This window comes from Vulpes lagopus, chromosome 11 (genome assembly GCF_018345385.1).
Source record: "Vulpes lagopus strain Blue_001 chromosome 11, ASM1834538v1, whole genome shotgun sequence".
Classification (NCBI taxonomy): domain Eukaryota; kingdom Metazoa; phylum Chordata; class Mammalia; order Carnivora; family Canidae; genus Vulpes; species Vulpes lagopus.
This window is the reverse complement of record NC_054834.1, coordinates 78,588,420-78,603,922: the sequence shown is the minus strand read 5'-3', so window position 1 is coordinate 78,603,922 and position 15,503 is coordinate 78,588,420. Positions and strand designations below refer to the sequence as shown.

The following is a 15,503-nucleotide window of genomic DNA, read 5'->3' as shown; positions in this document are numbered from 1 at the left end:
TGTTAAATTCTGCCATTGGTAAAAATCAAATTATAGGGACGTCTGGGTGGCTCAGTCGGTGAAGCATCTGCCTCCAGCTCTGGTCGTGATCCCGAGGTCCTGGGATCGAGCCCTGTGTTGGGCTTCCTGCTCAGTGGGATGTGTGCTTCTCCCTCTCCCTCTGCCTGCCTCTCCCCCTACTTATACTCTCTCTGTCTCCATCAAATAAATAAAACCTTAAAAAATCAAATTATATAAACTTACAATTTATTAAATTATATTAAAAACAAAGGTAACAAAGACTTCAAGGTCATCACCTCCTTGTTTGTCATCCATGGTCATGAGGTCACTTCTGACTATTGGATCCATATGGTGCAAAGTCTACATAGTGGGGGCTCCAGAGAGGCTGAGTATGACTTACCAGCTCCCTGCTTGGTGACCTTGCCTTGGTAGTTTGAAAGCAGCCATGATGGGAGCACAGAAATGTGGCCAATGCTACATATCAGGGCTCCCCACTCCCACTCTGTCCCCCAGAGATCCAGCGGTTAGACATCTTATATGCCTTAAAGCTCCTGTGGAGCAAATGGGCCAGCACAGGGGGAGCAGGGGCCATGAGCTGGATCACTCCCATTTGAATCCTTCACTGACTCTGAGGCCTGGGCAGTGTCCTTGGGCCTCACCTTTCCCATCTGCAAAATAGGCTGAGAACAGCAGTCTTGAAAAACCCAAGAGCTGAATCCACTCAGCCCCACAAGGCAGGTGCTGTTGCAGTCCTAGGTGGGGAGGAGGGATTGGGGGCCAGAAGAGGCTGGGCCCCTCATCAACAGGGACCCATTAGCCTTGAGCCACTCGCAGCTGCTGGGGCTTGTGGGCCTTGTGATCACAGTGCCCTGCTCACAGGGTGGCTGGGGGGATTGTCTGAGGTAACAATGTGTGTGGAAGACCTCAGCACCAATCTGGCTCCAGCAGGACACAGGAAACAGGATCACTCACCCAGAGGCTGTTACAGTGGGATCGGGGCCCACCCATGTTTGAGTCTTGGCTCCTCTCTTTATGTTTTCGAGATCTCTGGTCAGTCAAGACACTGCTAGTCTGAGCCTCGTGTTCCCCATGTGAGAAGAGGATAATAATAGCCACCCGGAGGAGCCACTCAGAAGACTGCCCGTAAAGGATGTAAAGTGTCTGCTGAGAAGTGGATACTTAATAAGTGGGAGTGATTGTTCGAGATTATCTTTTATTTGTTGTCACTCACACAGCAACTCTGCCCAGCCCTGTCCTTGGGAAGCCGACAACTGGGGCAGGGTCCGGAAACACAGGACCTTGCCTGGGCAGCTGCCCTCGTCCCAGCCAGGTCAGCCTCTCAGTGGGCCCTGGCCCTAGAAGGCCTTCAGAGGCGTGGGGACGCTGTTGCTAGGCACCAGTTGCTAGGCGACACACTGTTTCTCCTGGCCTGGCCACCTCCCAGAGGGCCTGGGCTTCTCTGGAGCAGCTGCCTCCTGCAGCCTCTCTCGCCAGACCTCAGAGCCACAGCAGAGGGCAGGTGAGGGTGGGGCCGGCTGTGGTTGGGCCCCCCACCCAGGAGGGCAGGCCCAGGAGCTGAGGGAGAGACAAGGAGCCTGAGGCTGGGAGTGAGCTCCAGAGCTGGCGAGGCTAGGAATTGCCAGATGGGAGGGTGTTGGTCTATTCAGCCCCCAGAGGAGGCCATGAGGGGATTAAGATCAGGAGCTGGGAGACAGATACCCTGGACCTGAATCCTGGCTCTAGTGCCAATTATGAGCTAATCCTTCATCACTTGGAATCTTACTTTCTCGGCCATAAACTGGGGAGATAATAAGGTGGAGGGGAAGGTGGGATGAGTTAGAGGAGTTGTGTGTTGACAATGATCAGTCCTTCCTTTAGTCTGGGGTGTGGGTATCTTGGTGGAGAGGGACAGGCCGAGGGGAAGGAACTGGCTGGGTGGGGTTCGAGCTTCGCCTCTGTGGCCTCTGTAGCCTGGGCCTGAGACAGGCTCAGGGTCTTTGGGCCCCTGAACTAATAGGGGTCCTGGTGCTTCCTTCCTAGGCGACCCCCGGGCCCTGCCCCACGGCATCATGATGGGGAAACTCCCCTTGGGGGTTGTCTCCCCTTATGTGAAGATGAGTTCGGGAGGCTGCACGGATCCCCTGAAATTCTATGCCACCAGCTACTGTACAGCCTATGGTGAGGGCACCTTTGTGCAGGAGCCATCCCAGGACACCGGCAGGATGCAGGGAGGCCCTCCTGCTGAGTGAGGAGCAGCCCCTCTGGCCTGTCACAGTCAGAGGGACCCCAGCACTGAAGTGATCCATCCCCTGAGCCTCCCGAGGCCCGTGCCCATGCTTGTGCTGGCAGGCTGGGTTTGTCCCGCTGCCCCATCCGTGATTCTGCCACACTGACCTTGTGTCTACCCTGTCATTTCCACTTCTTGCTACCACGGTGTCCAAGGGCCAGGCTTGTGTTCCAGCCCCTGGCTCTATGCCTTCTCCATCCTGAGGACCTTGGGCCCCTGGGAGGTTTGCCAGCCCTGCCTGGGAAGTCCTGCTGACTGTTCTTCCAGTCTACTGCCCCATGGCCCTGTCCTGTCTCCTGGCTTCCTCTATGGCAGGTCGGGAGGAGTTCAAGCCCCGCGTGGGCAGTCACGAAGGCACAGGCTACAGATCCAATTACCGGCCTGTGGTCTCCTACCATGCCAATCTCGATGCCCTGGACAACCCAGCCATGGGGTACAGTCTCTGCAAACCCTTCTCCCTCCCTGCCCCCTGCTGAAACTTAGCTCTCATGGAAGCTCATCCAACCGACTGCAGGCTCCTTGCATGCAGACCCAGAACCTGGCCTGGCCCAGGTCTGGGGCCCTGGGGCACTCGGGTCACAGTGCTCGCCTGGGGCCCCAAGGGAGGCAGACTCCTGAGGCATCTGTGGGAGGTTTGAGGGCACTGTAGCCTCCAGGTGGCCCTGGTAATGGGTCCTGCTCCCGCCTCACCCTCAGGGAACAGGTCCGCCACAATTTCCAGTCGGTGACCAATCAGAGTTACCGCCCCCTGGAGGTGCCTGATGGCAAATACCCACTGCCCTGGAACATGCACCAAACCAACTCTGGCTACTCTCGGGAAAAGCCCAGCACCACGACCCCTACTAAAGAGGTCAGTGCTGGGCTAGGGCCAAGAGAGGGGGAACCCAAAGCTGGGGTGGAGGAAGGAGCATGAGGATCCCTCCAGCAGGGTGGAGCTGCACTGCCAAGAGTTGGTCAAGGCTGAGCTGCCTGGGCACAGAGGAGCCATATGCAGGCTGGGAGCCTACTCCCCGTATCACCTATGTCCCCATCCTCGTCTGCACCGTCACCTTCCTTCCACTTTTATCCCTGTCCCTGTTGCTGCCATCACCTCCACCACCCTGACTCCCATCCCAACCACAACCCTAACCCCAACCCCGTCCCATGGTCTCCAGTATCCCATCCACATCCCCAAGCCCACATGACATCCTCACCATCAATGTCACAGTCACTTTTGTCATCGTCATCCCTATCTTCGTTTCTATCATCATTATGATCATTGTCATCAGCATCAGCAGCAGAATGGATACTAAGTCACTCCACTCATTCATTCATTCATTCATTCATTCATTCATTCATTCAAGCAATATGTTCTGAAATCTATATATGAAGGTGCTAAGTCCTGGGGAAAAATTCAACAGGGAAGAGGCAAGGGGTGAAGTTGCATTGAAATGGTTGCAGCTACAAGCCAGGAGGGTGGGGAAAGAGCTGGCTGTGGAGACATTAGTCAAAGACGCAAGGGAGGTTAGTGTTCTCTAAATGTAGCCATGTGAGAGAAAGAGGGTTCCAGGAAGTGCAGACAGCAAGTGCAAAAACCCTGAGGTGCCAGTATCTGATGTGACAAAGAACAGTGAGGAAGTGGGTGGCTGGAGCCAAGTGAGGAGCTAAGGTCCTTGTGGGTCACTGTCAGGCCATGGGGTTCCACTCCAAGTGCAGTAAGAAGATTGCAGGGCTCTGAGCAGAGGAGAGACAGGACCTGACTTTCCTGTAAAAGGACCCCTCAGGCTACAGGTACTCTGTAGGGGTCAAGGGCAGAAGCAGAGTCAAGAAGTGACTGCCACCCCCTCACCTGGAGTGTGATTGGCCATTTCCTCCTCCCAGGTCAGGAAGGTCCATTTTGATACCCAGGACTATGGGGCGCAGGCCATCACAGGGCTGGAGCCCAAGGACATGCCCCTGCTCCACCAGCAGCAGGGCAAGGGCTCGCTGGAGTGGGAGAACGCTGGACATGTGAGTAGGCAGCCCCCAGTAAGGGCTGTGAGCTGGGCAGAGGGGCCGACCCACCTCCTTCCCCTCCTAGAGATAGGTACTGCTCCGACTCACCCAAGAAGCCAACCAAATGTGGGCTCAACATACCTAGAAAAGCTGGGGAGAGCCAATGGGACTTGGTGTTTCCAAGAAAGCATCCAAGTGGTCATGACGGGCTTCCTTACCCATGTTTTAGGATTGAAGCCCAGAGGCCCCTTCTCTCCCCTCACCCATCCAGGCTCCCCAAGCTTTGGGTGGTGAAGTGTGATGTGAGCATTTTATTCCCATAGCTTCTCTCCTTGCATTGGGCCCCTGCCTTGTCTGGGTCCCTAGGACTCATTACAAGGAGTCCAGTGTGGGATGTGATGGGCTTCATTGTCATGTCCCATTGCGTCCTCCTGGTGGAATATATGGCGCTCTGCTGCCCTGTCAGAGAGGGGTGAGTGCTGGGGTGCTGTACTGGCCCTCCCTTTGCAGACTGTATTGCACAGGTCTACCCGGAGCACAGATGACTGAGGAGCTGCCCCCTGGGCCCTGGTCTACCCTGTGGGCCCCATCCCTCTTCCTTCTATGTTCCAGGGCCCGCGATTCATGACCTCTGAGTATAACTCCAAGTATCTCAAGGAGCCTCCCAACCAGCCAGGTAGGCATATGTCTGAGCTCATGCCTCCCTCCCACTATACTCTCCTACCCCTGACCATGGGGAGAGACACTGGGGGTTCCAGACAGAGCTGGCAGATGACAAAGAGGGCACCAGTGGAAGAAAAAGGATGTAGAGGCAGCCTGGGGACCTGTGCCTTAGTGCCGACCCCCAAAAAAACAAGTCACTGGCTTAGGAGGGCTGTTGGTCCTGACCACAGCTGCCTCCCAGCCTGCCAGTCCCTGCCCTTCCTTTGCCTCTCCTCTTCTCTTTTCCTGTCTTGTTTTCTGTCCTGGACTCTGAAGTCTTCCTGCTGCCCACGATCCTATAGTTCAGGTGTCCAGATCCTTGGGGCCAGCTCCTTCCGCACTGGCAGGGATGCTGAGCCTTTGGGGGCCATGTGGTTGGGCCAGTGGCCAGGGTCAGGGCAGGGGTGCAGCACAGGAGTATGTCTTTTGCAGATCTCTTGCAGAAGAAATCAATTGGCGCCAAGGAAGAGACTGGCTTCACTGAAGAGTCCCCCAAGAACCCCATTGTCTTCCAGCCGCCCTCCCAGGCCCTCCCTGGGGACCCAGTAAGTCAGGTTGGGGCCACTAGCATCTCAGGGTGACTTCTGTTTTTTTGCAAAATATGAGCTGCAGAGCCCTGTGTTCAAATAGATGAAGTGTGGATAAAAACCACTGCTTTGGTCCAGCCACACCCAGCTTATGGATGAGAAGACTGAGGTCCAAAGAGGAGAAGAGGCAGAGCCAAGGTTATCCAGAGTTTGGACAAGAGCCCTGGCCTGCTGGTTCTCAGCACTGTTTCTCCCCAGACTCTTCCCTATCCTCTGTTACCCCAATTATGCCCACTTGCAGTGAGCCCTCCTTTGCGCTCAGGACACGGGGCGGCTGCCTCTGCTGGGCTGACACGTCTCTGCGGTCCTCTTTCCAGGTCCTCCTACCTGGCAGGAGTGTCACCAGGTCTGACTTTCTCCCCATGACCCACCCTCATGTAAGCTGAGCCCGGGGTGGTGGTGGTGTGGAAGGCTATCTGACCCCACAGCCCGGGGTCCTTCTGCGCGGCAGTTAGGACAGCACCCGGAAGGCCGCGGGAGGAGGAAGCATGCTCTGGTGCCAGCAGCTGCTCTGATGCCCTAGGGGGACGAGTTCCTGCCTGTGTTGGCCAGAGGATCCGAGCGGGAGACGGGCTATAGCCGAGTGAATGAGAGGATGCTGAACCTCAGGGTGAGTGGCCTTTTGGGTGGCCTCTCAGAATAGCAGCACTCCCACGGGAGGGGGCAGGGAGTTTCCTTGGATGCAGTGGCATTTGGTCGTTGAAGGATGGGAAGAATCAGGAGATTTGCACCCCCTCCCCAGGAGAGGGGCGAAGGCCTAGTTACTGGCAAGTGATGGGTGTCTTTGAACCAGGGAATTCTGTGTGCCTGGAGAGGGAAGGACGAGGTCCAGGGACTGGAGGCAAGTTAGGGCCACATGTGCCTCTGCCTGCCCTCCCTCTGTCCCAGCTGCCTCATCCTGGCCACTCACCACCTTTCTTGTGGCTCCATTCCCTGCAGGTGTTGCCTTCAAGCCCAGAACCTAGCAGCATGAGCCACCGGCAGTTCCAGCCCCCACAGCGGGTACAACAGACAAACATTGCCCTGCTGGGCCGGGAGACCGTGGGGAACAAGGTGAGGCTGGGGTGCCCAGCACCCCCGCTGTCCTGGGGCCAAATCTCCCACCTGCTCTGGACCTGACAAGTCCCCTCCGTACCTCTTGTGCAGGAGCCCACGGGGTACAGCCTTAACAACCCCAGCTACGTCCGGAGCCCCTATGATCCCGACATGGATAATCGGTACCTGAGCACCTACAACCAAGGGTGAGCACCCCCTTCCCCATCCAAATCCAGGGCTGGGAAGCTGGCATGCATTTTACAGACAGACTCTGAGACAAGTGATGAGCTCAGAGCCTGTGAAACAGACCAACACTGAATTAATGTGTGTTCCCCCAGAAGCAGCCCCAGAGCCAAGGATTTGAGTGTAAGCCTCTTCCTGGGGACTGTGGGGAAGCTGGAAAGTTGAGTGCGGAAGGGAAGGCAGCCCAAAGCCAGCATGTTATTAACCAGATGTCCCAAGGGAGACTCTAGAAAACAGTGCAATCACACAACTCAGAACGATCCCAGTTGAGGGGAGAGAGCTAGGGTCCTGATACCCTCACATCCATCTGTCATTAATTAACGGCTGTCCCCACGGGCTGTCCTAAAAATCCCAGGCACTTCCTTGCTAGGAAAGCAAGCTCCAGCAGCCCAAGGGCAGCCCGCCTTCCTGTGTGCTTCTTTCTGATTCTGTGCAGGCCGCTGATGCCCAGGCTGGTGGGCAGGGGAAGAAAAAGGGGGCTGAAGGGGGTCAGGGTGGTACAGTATGGCATCTGCTAAGATATTCTGTGCAGTCCATGGTGGGATCCCATGGTGGAGTCATCAGTCCCCAGAAAGTAAGCTCTTTGCCGAGCCTCCAGGAGGACTTCCAGGAGGAAGTGGCCCTAGAACCATGGGAAGGGCTTCCTGGGCCAGGACTGGATGGGAACGGTGTTATAGGAGTGGGCTAAAGAAGGTATAATTAATTACTCTGTCATCTGTCAGCATGTGTCACCTGTTCCACACTGGCTCCCAACTCCTTGGTCTCCCAAGTTGCCTCTATCCTTGGAGCTAGCCTCCCTCTTTGGGATGGGGACCTTGAGGTTCAGATGGGAGAAGTGGCGCCGAGCCACGCCGCAGAGGCGTGACACACATGGCTGCTCTACTTCCCATGAGGAGCGAGGGGGAGGCACAGAGACTCTGCGGGGTGTCAGGGGACAACTGTGTCCCTGCAGCTCCCTAGGCAAAGCCCCCTCCTGTGGCTCTGGCAGACCCTCAGCCCCAGCCACGTCTATGGGGTCCTTCTCCCACCAGCCCCTCGGCTTTCTGGAGCTCCTGCCAGGTGTCAGGCAGTGCAGCTCCGGCCCTTGTTTCTCTTTCTGCAACGCCCCCTTCATAAGCACAAGGGCGAGGCCCACATCTTAGTCGTCTTGGCCCTGTCAGAGCCCAGCCCAGTGCTCAGTGAATAGCAGCAAAACAGAAGCAAAGTGGAATGCCTAGAGAGAAATGAATGAGACAGGGTCTCCCCTCCTCACCCCTGAGAAGTTCACAGGCCAGGGAGGGAGGCGGCCCACAAGCAGTCCTTTCTGCTCCAGAGTGCAGGCTGGCACAGCACCAGGCAGGCCCATGTAGCTCAGGGGTGGGGGTGGGGGGTGGAGGGCGAGGGGTGGGGTGGGGTGGCAGGCAGAGCCAGGATGGGCTTCCCGGGGAGGGTCCGCAAAGGGAGGGGGGCTCAGGGAGTGCCTGGCAGAAGGCGCAGCACAGGCACGATCAGGGAGGCCATCAGGGAGGCAGGAGGATCTGAGGCCACCTGTGCTCTGCTGGAGCCAAGCTTCCTGCCCAAGAAGGGCAGAGGCTGCAGAGATGGGCAGAGATCAGCTGACAGCCAGCATCCCCCCCACCCCCTGCTTTGCTGCAGGTACTTTGAGAATATCCCCAAGGGTCTGGACCGAGAAGGCTGGACTCGAGGTGGCATCCAGCCTCAGAAGCCTGGAGGCTATGCCCTCAACCAGCCAGTCACCCGCATGGAGCCCACTCCCAACCGCATGGAGAGCCTTCGGCGCCTGCACCCCCATGTGGGCAGGTAGCCGGCCCTCCCTCCTACTCTGTCCTTTGTGGCATAGGCTTCTCCCTGGCCGTCCGAGAGGCCCATTCCCTCTCTCTGGCTTGTTTGCTGCTTTTCCTGCTCCTCCCCTGGGCTCCCCAGTGCCCCCTTCCTCTGCAGGGTTGCCCCCTACACGCCTGTGCCTCATTCCTGTCCCAGAGGCCTGCTCCACACCTGCTCCCTGCCAGGCTGCAGGGCGGGTGGAAACAAGGCTGAGGACACAGTGGTTCTGCTCCACTCTGACTCCTTTCTGCTCAATTCAGTTCCTCAAAAATGACATTTCTAAGACAATGGCCCAGAGTTGTCAGGCAAAAAATGTTTGCGGCTTGGCTGACCTCGCTGAGGGTTGCCCCAGGGGAGGGGCAGGCAGCGGGAAGATCCAACCTTGCCCCACGTCCCCCTCACCTGCTCCCCTCTCCTCCCTGCAGACCCCTGATCTCTGCAGACCCCTTCTACCGAGCTGAGCCTCATAGCAGCCGCTTCACAACACCAAACTGAACCCGAGGCTGGGTAAAGGGCTCCCTGCATGGGCCTTGGGGCAAGCAAGCCCTGCTAGGTCCCCAGCCTCAGAGCCAGGGCTGGGAGATGAGGGCCTGTTGGGGTGGGGGAGTGAGAACCACCCTGGAAACCCTCAGGCCACATCTCTGTTCCTCACAGGTTTGCTAACCCAACAGACAGGAGCCAACTACTGTCCCATCCCCATCCTGCCCTGCTGGGACTCCCCTGGCTACTTTCCTAATGAAATAAAGAGCCATGAAGTGGACCAGTGTGTCTAGTCACTGGCAAGGGGACCTGGGAAAAAGAGGGGGTAGTAGGGCAAGAGTGCAGGAGTGGAGGGGCCGGGGCCACTTTTGGAGTCAGGGAGGTCCAGCTGGACTCACCATGACATGTGGACAAAGATGTAGATTCCTCTCCTGTCAGGGGGTCTCCTACAGCCTGTGCTGGGGAAGGCAAGAAGCCCTGGCAGGAAGCAGTGGGGACAGACTGGGGAGTGGTAGAGGGGGGTAGAGGGGGGCAAAGGGAGCTCGAGGGGACTCAGTATTTATTTATTTATTTATTTATTTATTTATTTATTTATTTATGAGAGATACAGAGAGAGAGACAGAGATACAGGGAGAGAGAAGCAGGCTCCCCGGAGGAAGCCTGACATGGGACTTGATCCTGGGACCAGGATCGCGCCCTGAGCCAAAAGGCAGACGCTCAACCGCTGAGCCACCCAGGTGTCCCATCAGTGTTCTGTTCTATAAAATGGGGGCAGAGGGATCAGAGTGGTACCTCCAGGGCCCTTCTGGGTCCCATGTTGATGGTTTAAAGGAGAAAGAGGACAGAGGGGCAGGCACTCACAGAGATCCCTCTCCAGAGACAGACTGACAAGGGTCTGTGATGGATGGACACCTGGACACTGACACAGGGAGGGGTGGGGGCTGGTTGAAAGGGCTGGTGTTAGAGAAACCCTTTTGTGAGAATTAAACAAGGCATTGCCCTCCCCCCAAGCAGAGTATCTAAAGAGTAAACTTCTTGTGGGAAGGATGCATCCCTTTTTCCAGATGCTGCAGCCAGACACCAGGGCCTCGGCCTACAAGGCAGAACCTGGGCTGCCTCTCAATGTCTTCCGTCACCTCTACCGGGTGCATTTACACAGTGTACAACTACACAACTGTATGCTGCGGCCCGGCCGGTGCCAGCTCTGCATTTTATAAAGGGGAACCTGGACCCAGAAAGATCCCACGAGTTGCTTGAGGTCCTATGGGCAGAGAGGCAGCAGCCACCCAAGGCTGAGATGTCTTCAGCACCTTCCAGGCCAGCCTGCCTGCAGAGGGGCAGCAGTGGTCTAGCTGCTTTCCCGCCCCCCCGCCCCCCAGTGGGTGTTTGTGGAGCAGTGCTGCTGGCCCCGGGGCCCAGGTGTACCAGCCTTCTTGAACGGCAGGCCTGGGGGCTGTCCTCGCTCGGCCTGGCTGGGGCTCCATGTGGGATGTGGGTGGCTCCAGCTGGCTTCCAGCCCTGGAGGAGGGGGAAGCAGGGGACATAGAGTCTCTCAGTTGCAATCCCAGCCAGACTCAGGACCCAGTGACAGCCCCACAGACCGTGGGTGGCTCCTGCTGCTCTGTGGCCTCCAGCACTATGGGTGAGTTACCCAGTGAGAGATCCAGAGATCTGCCCACTGGGCCAGGTCCCAACAGTGGCCTGGCCACGATGAGCTGGGGCAGGGGCAGGGGATCAACCAGCCCCTCCCCTGCAGTCACACACACACACACACACACACACACACACACACACACACACACAAGTAAAGATGGACACAGACTCCTGGAGATGTGTGCACACTAATCCATTTGGACACATAAATGCCCCCACTTGAGCACATACAATGCAACACACACATAGACAAATGCAAACATACACAGATGCGCAGATCTTCGCATAAACACTCAAATGCTGGTCTGTACAGATACACACACACAGAGGCAGACCTGCAGATACAGCAACATGCTTAGACACACCCAAGCAGACATACAGAGACAGGACAGACAGACAGACACGCACACCCCACTTGACGTCTCCATGTCCTTCCACCACTGTCTTGTTATAGCTCATGTTTCTGCTCACCTCTCCTCTGTCTGGCTCAGTAGAGGATAGGGTGTCAGGGACACAGGAGCCTCATACAGCCTTTCTCAGTCCCCTCCCCCTCCCATTGTCCTGCACCCTGTTTCCAGGCCATGTGAGCTGGGCTGCCCCATGATGTATCCTGAGTTGGAGGGACCCCACCGGAGGGGAAGGTGGGGCAGAGCAACACCCTTTCTTTCCTTTAGCCCCTGCCTTTGTCCCCTGTGACCTCTTTCCTGGCAGCCCAACCTCGCCTACCTGTTTGGATCCTGGGCCCCAACCCAAGGGACTGTGTGAAGACCCAGTGACCCAGGGCACGTGGGAGCAGGAAGGGGAGCTGGGAGGGGCCAATGCCTATCTTAGGCAGTTCTGGAACTCCTGCTTGGTGGGGTTGGGAGTCGCCTCCAAGTCACACCTGCCTTCCTGACCTCTGACCACCCCACTGAGTTAGGGCAGGCCCTGTGGGAGAGGGCAGGTGTGAGCCAGACCTTGAAATGGGCAGCATGGTCAGTTGTGGGCGCTGAAGAAAGCCAAGCTGCAGGTGAGGACTCAGTACAGGGGCCAGCTTAAGGCTTGGCAGGATGCCAGGGGGCAGGGGACAAGTAAGGCTGTGAGGTGGGCAACCCCACAGGGAATGGGACTTGGCTAGGTTTCAGGGGTCTTGACTACCACCAGGAGGAGGTCTGTCCTCCTCCCCGGCTATGGGACTCAACAAGGCACATGTCTGTCTTGTTCACAGCTGCGACTCCAAAGCCCAGACAGTGTTTGGCACATTTGCAGGTGTTGAGTAAATATTAGAGAAGGAAAGAAAGAAGGAAGGAAGGAGGGAGAGAGGGAGGGAGACAGGGAGGGAAGGAGGGAGGAAACAACAGAAGGAAGGAAGGAAGCCCCAGATTTGGGCTTCTAGGTGTCACCAGCCTTGGCCACAGGAAGTCAGCCATGCAGGCTCCCTGCATATGCACAGGCTGGCAGCTGAGGCCCTGCTGTGCCCACCCCCACTTGTCTGGATGTCACAGCTGTGACCCCACAGGACCCTGTGCTTCAAGCCTCCAGGCCACCCCTTCTCTCTGTATGTGCCCTCTTGTTCTCACATCATGCCCAGCCTCTGACCAACCCCAGCCACACTCTCTTGTAGGGTCCCAAGGGCCTCACATCCCAACCTTGACCCCCACAGACCCCTGAGACCAAGACAGGGTCTGTGCAATCCCCTCTGTGTTCCCATGACAGGAGGGAGGGAGACTTCCCATCCTGTGACCACTCAGGTTACTGAAACCCCATGGAAGTGAAGGCCTCTGGCCTGTCACTCCCACCCTGTGCTGCCAGGTAAGTGGGGACATGGATACTGTGGGCCCCATCCCCTTGCCCTTCTGAGACTCTAGTCCTTGGTCTGGCCCCAGCCAGCATCCACCCAGTGTCCTTTCTTCTCCCTGCGCTCTGGAGTCAGACCGCCTGGGATCACTCCTGGCTTTCCACACCTGAGGCTGCCTCCTGCCTCCAGCTGTGGAGGCCCCCGGACCAGTCTGAGCTGCCGTGAATAGCAGGACCCAAGCCTGGGGTGAAATAAGATGATGGGTATAAAGTGCTCAGCTGGAGACTGGTGGCTGCCTTGATGCTGGAGCAGAGGCAACAGAGGCCCAGGTAGGAGTGGGGACCTGAGATAGTCACAGGGCCTGGCCTTTGTCTCCTGCTTCGCCCCAGACAGGCCTCCTCAGGACCCTTGCCCGGGAGCAGTGCCCTCCTGGGTAAGGTAATCCATGGCCTAGAGGCCAAGGCTGCCCTGTCATGTCTCCGAAGCCAACTTCTGTCAGGTTCTCCTGGAAGCAGCCTGCCTCTGCCTTCACCTAGAAGCCAGGCTTGGGGCGTGGAGGTGAGTGGGTGCTGATCGTAGCTGCTACCAAAAGCTGCTCCTCCTCCCCACAGATACTTTGAAAACTGTTCTGAGGTGTACAATGACAATGATTAGCTTTATTAAGCCCCCACAGCCTGCTGGGTGCTGGGAATATTCCGTGGGTCTTCCTCTTTTCAGCAAGAACACGGAGGGGGCTCCCTCCGGGGGAAGTTTTGGGGACACAGGTGGGTGCTGCACTGACAGCAGTGGTGTGGGGGTGTGGAGCCCCGGGGGCTGATGGGACAGCAGGATGGGGAGAAATCTGAATGCCGTGCTCTTAGGCCCCACTTCTGATGCACACAGACGCATGTGAGACTGCTGCCTGTCACAGCGTTGTGGCAGCTGATGTTGACAGGTACCATCTGGCCCAGGTCATGTGGTGCCACCAGCTCATGGACTTGACAGCTGGCCAGCTGAGGAAAGGCATCTGTCTGTGGACCTGGAGGCCCCAGTATGTATGTATGGAGGGTAGCAGGAAGCTTGCATGGGGAGGATGGTGGGTTTGCCACATCCAGACAGATGGAAGGCCTGAAGATGAAAATCTGATCTCCACTTTCCTCTCTGACCATCTGGAAGGCCACCCATTCTCCTGGAAATTTTCCGAAGAGCCAAATATGCAAGGGTAGAGGAGGAGTCAGATCCAGGAGATTCCTCCCACTGAAGGCCTCAGTTCAAGGTCAGAGGACAGTCTGCTGGGCCTCCCAGGCACTGAGATACTCTGTGCATCTCAAGAGACGCTGCTACAGACAGGGCTCTGCCACGGAAGTTCTTGGGATCATCAAACTTCACTCCTGGAAAGACCTTTGTGATCACCAGTTAATCTGGGCCAGAGATGAAGCACCCTCCAAAGCCACACAGCTTGGTGTGCTCATACTCAGGTGTCTGTGCTCTAAACAAAGGTCTTTCCCATCATCACATCGCTGAAATGGGGCTCTTGAGTAGGCATCAGTGGGGGTCCAGAAGCTTCCCTAGGAGAGCCAGTCATCGCATTGGCAGTTAGCAAAACAGGGTGCTTTGTTTTCTTTTCCTGAAGAAGGGATGTCTGTGAGTGTGAGTGTGTGTCTTCTGAGGTCCCCAGGTAAAAGGACAGGTCAGAGAGGCATCAGTCTAGCCCACTGAGAGAGAGAGACTGGGTGAGATGCTTCAGCATACCAGGAGTGGTATTTAGGAGACACTAAGGGGCTCTGGACCCCAGCATCCTTACTATGGCCTCAGTGACAAGGTACAGTCTCTATGGTAAGAGACTTGCAGCAGAGCCATGTTCTCCCGGAGGGCTCTGGCACCAGGGCTGGGAGGCTAGTTCTGAAGAACTTAGGCAAACTGAATTCTGAGCATCTACAAGGCACCTGGCAGTGTGGACACTCCTAAGTGTCACAGTAAAGACCCTGTGGCATGGGACAGTGGACCCTCCACTGTGATCATGTGGCTCTCCTACTGTTCTCAGGCTGAAGTCTGATCACATGGGGTAGCGGTCAGAGCTCTTTGCAAGCAACAGACTTTAGCTGATGTAAGCAGAAGAGGAATTTATTAAAAGGATTTCAGAGCTCACAGATCTTCAGGTAGAACTGAGAGCAAAGCTGAGAGGCTATCCAGCCAAAGATGGTGACCACAATTGTCCCATGAGCCTGGGCATGTCTCCCCCACCACTGGCCACTGGACACTAGTCCTGCTGCCCCTTGCCCCCACCCAGCCTTGGAAGGGATCCTGCTCAGTCGGTTCTGTTCTGTGTCTCTCATTGCCAATTCCACATCAGGGGTGGGTGCTTCTGATGGGTGGCTCCCAGGTCCTACATCTGCATCCAGCTTGCAGGGTGCACGGCAGCAGCTGCTCAGCTGTGTGCACAGCCACTGTGGATTTCATGGACACATCAGGAGCTCAGGAATGTACGCTAGTCATTCTGTACCTGAACTTAACAAAGACATCCACCAACTTCCTCATCCCATTTGAATTTAAATTATTCATTCAAGACTCAAATCCCATGAAATCAGGAGTTCTACCCCTCTTCCCTTTCAAGTCCTTCTCCCTAGGATGGTGTGGAGCTTGCTCTTGGGGGAGAGGCATCTATCTATGTGGAACCCCCCTCAGATGTGTGATTTTTTTTTGAAGATCTTATTTATTCATAAGACACACACAGAGAGAGGCAGAGACACAGGCAGAGGGAGAAGCAGGCTCCATGCAGGGAGCCCGATGCGGGACTTGATCCTGGGTCTTCAGGATCACGCCCTGAGCTGAAGGCAGATGCTCAACTGCTGAGCCACTCAGGCGTCCCCAGATGTGTGATCTTCATAGGTTGTGGTCAATCCACAATGTGTTCTCCTGGAAGAAACTATGACCCTCTGACCTCTGGTTGCCAGGGTAATGC

At 56.5% G+C, this 15,503-nt stretch overlaps 1 protein-coding gene across 2 annotated transcripts; it reads left to right on the top strand.

The window, feature by feature from the left end:
* Positions 1–2,069: 2,069 nt before the first annotated feature.
* Positions 2,070–9,260, top strand: PPP1R32 (protein phosphatase 1 regulatory subunit 32). 2 transcript variants are annotated; one of them, XM_041773278.1, is made up of 12 exons: positions 2,070–2,178; positions 2,603–2,720; positions 2,984–3,137; positions 4,148–4,276; positions 4,874–4,937; positions 5,396–5,508; positions 5,868–5,927; positions 6,074–6,160; positions 6,490–6,603; positions 6,697–6,791; positions 8,464–8,628; positions 9,078–9,260. In XM_041773278.1, exons 1-12 carry the CDS (start codon positions 2,070–2,072, stop codon positions 9,145–9,147), a joined length of 1,278 nt encoding a protein of 425 aa, XP_041629212.1. In that variant the 3' UTR covers positions 9,148–9,260. The 2 variants fall into 2 exon arrangements, with proteins under 2 accessions (XP_041629212.1, XP_041629213.1); XM_041773279.1 differs by lacking the exon at positions 5,868–5,927.
* Positions 9,261–15,503: the final 6,243 nt, after the last annotated feature.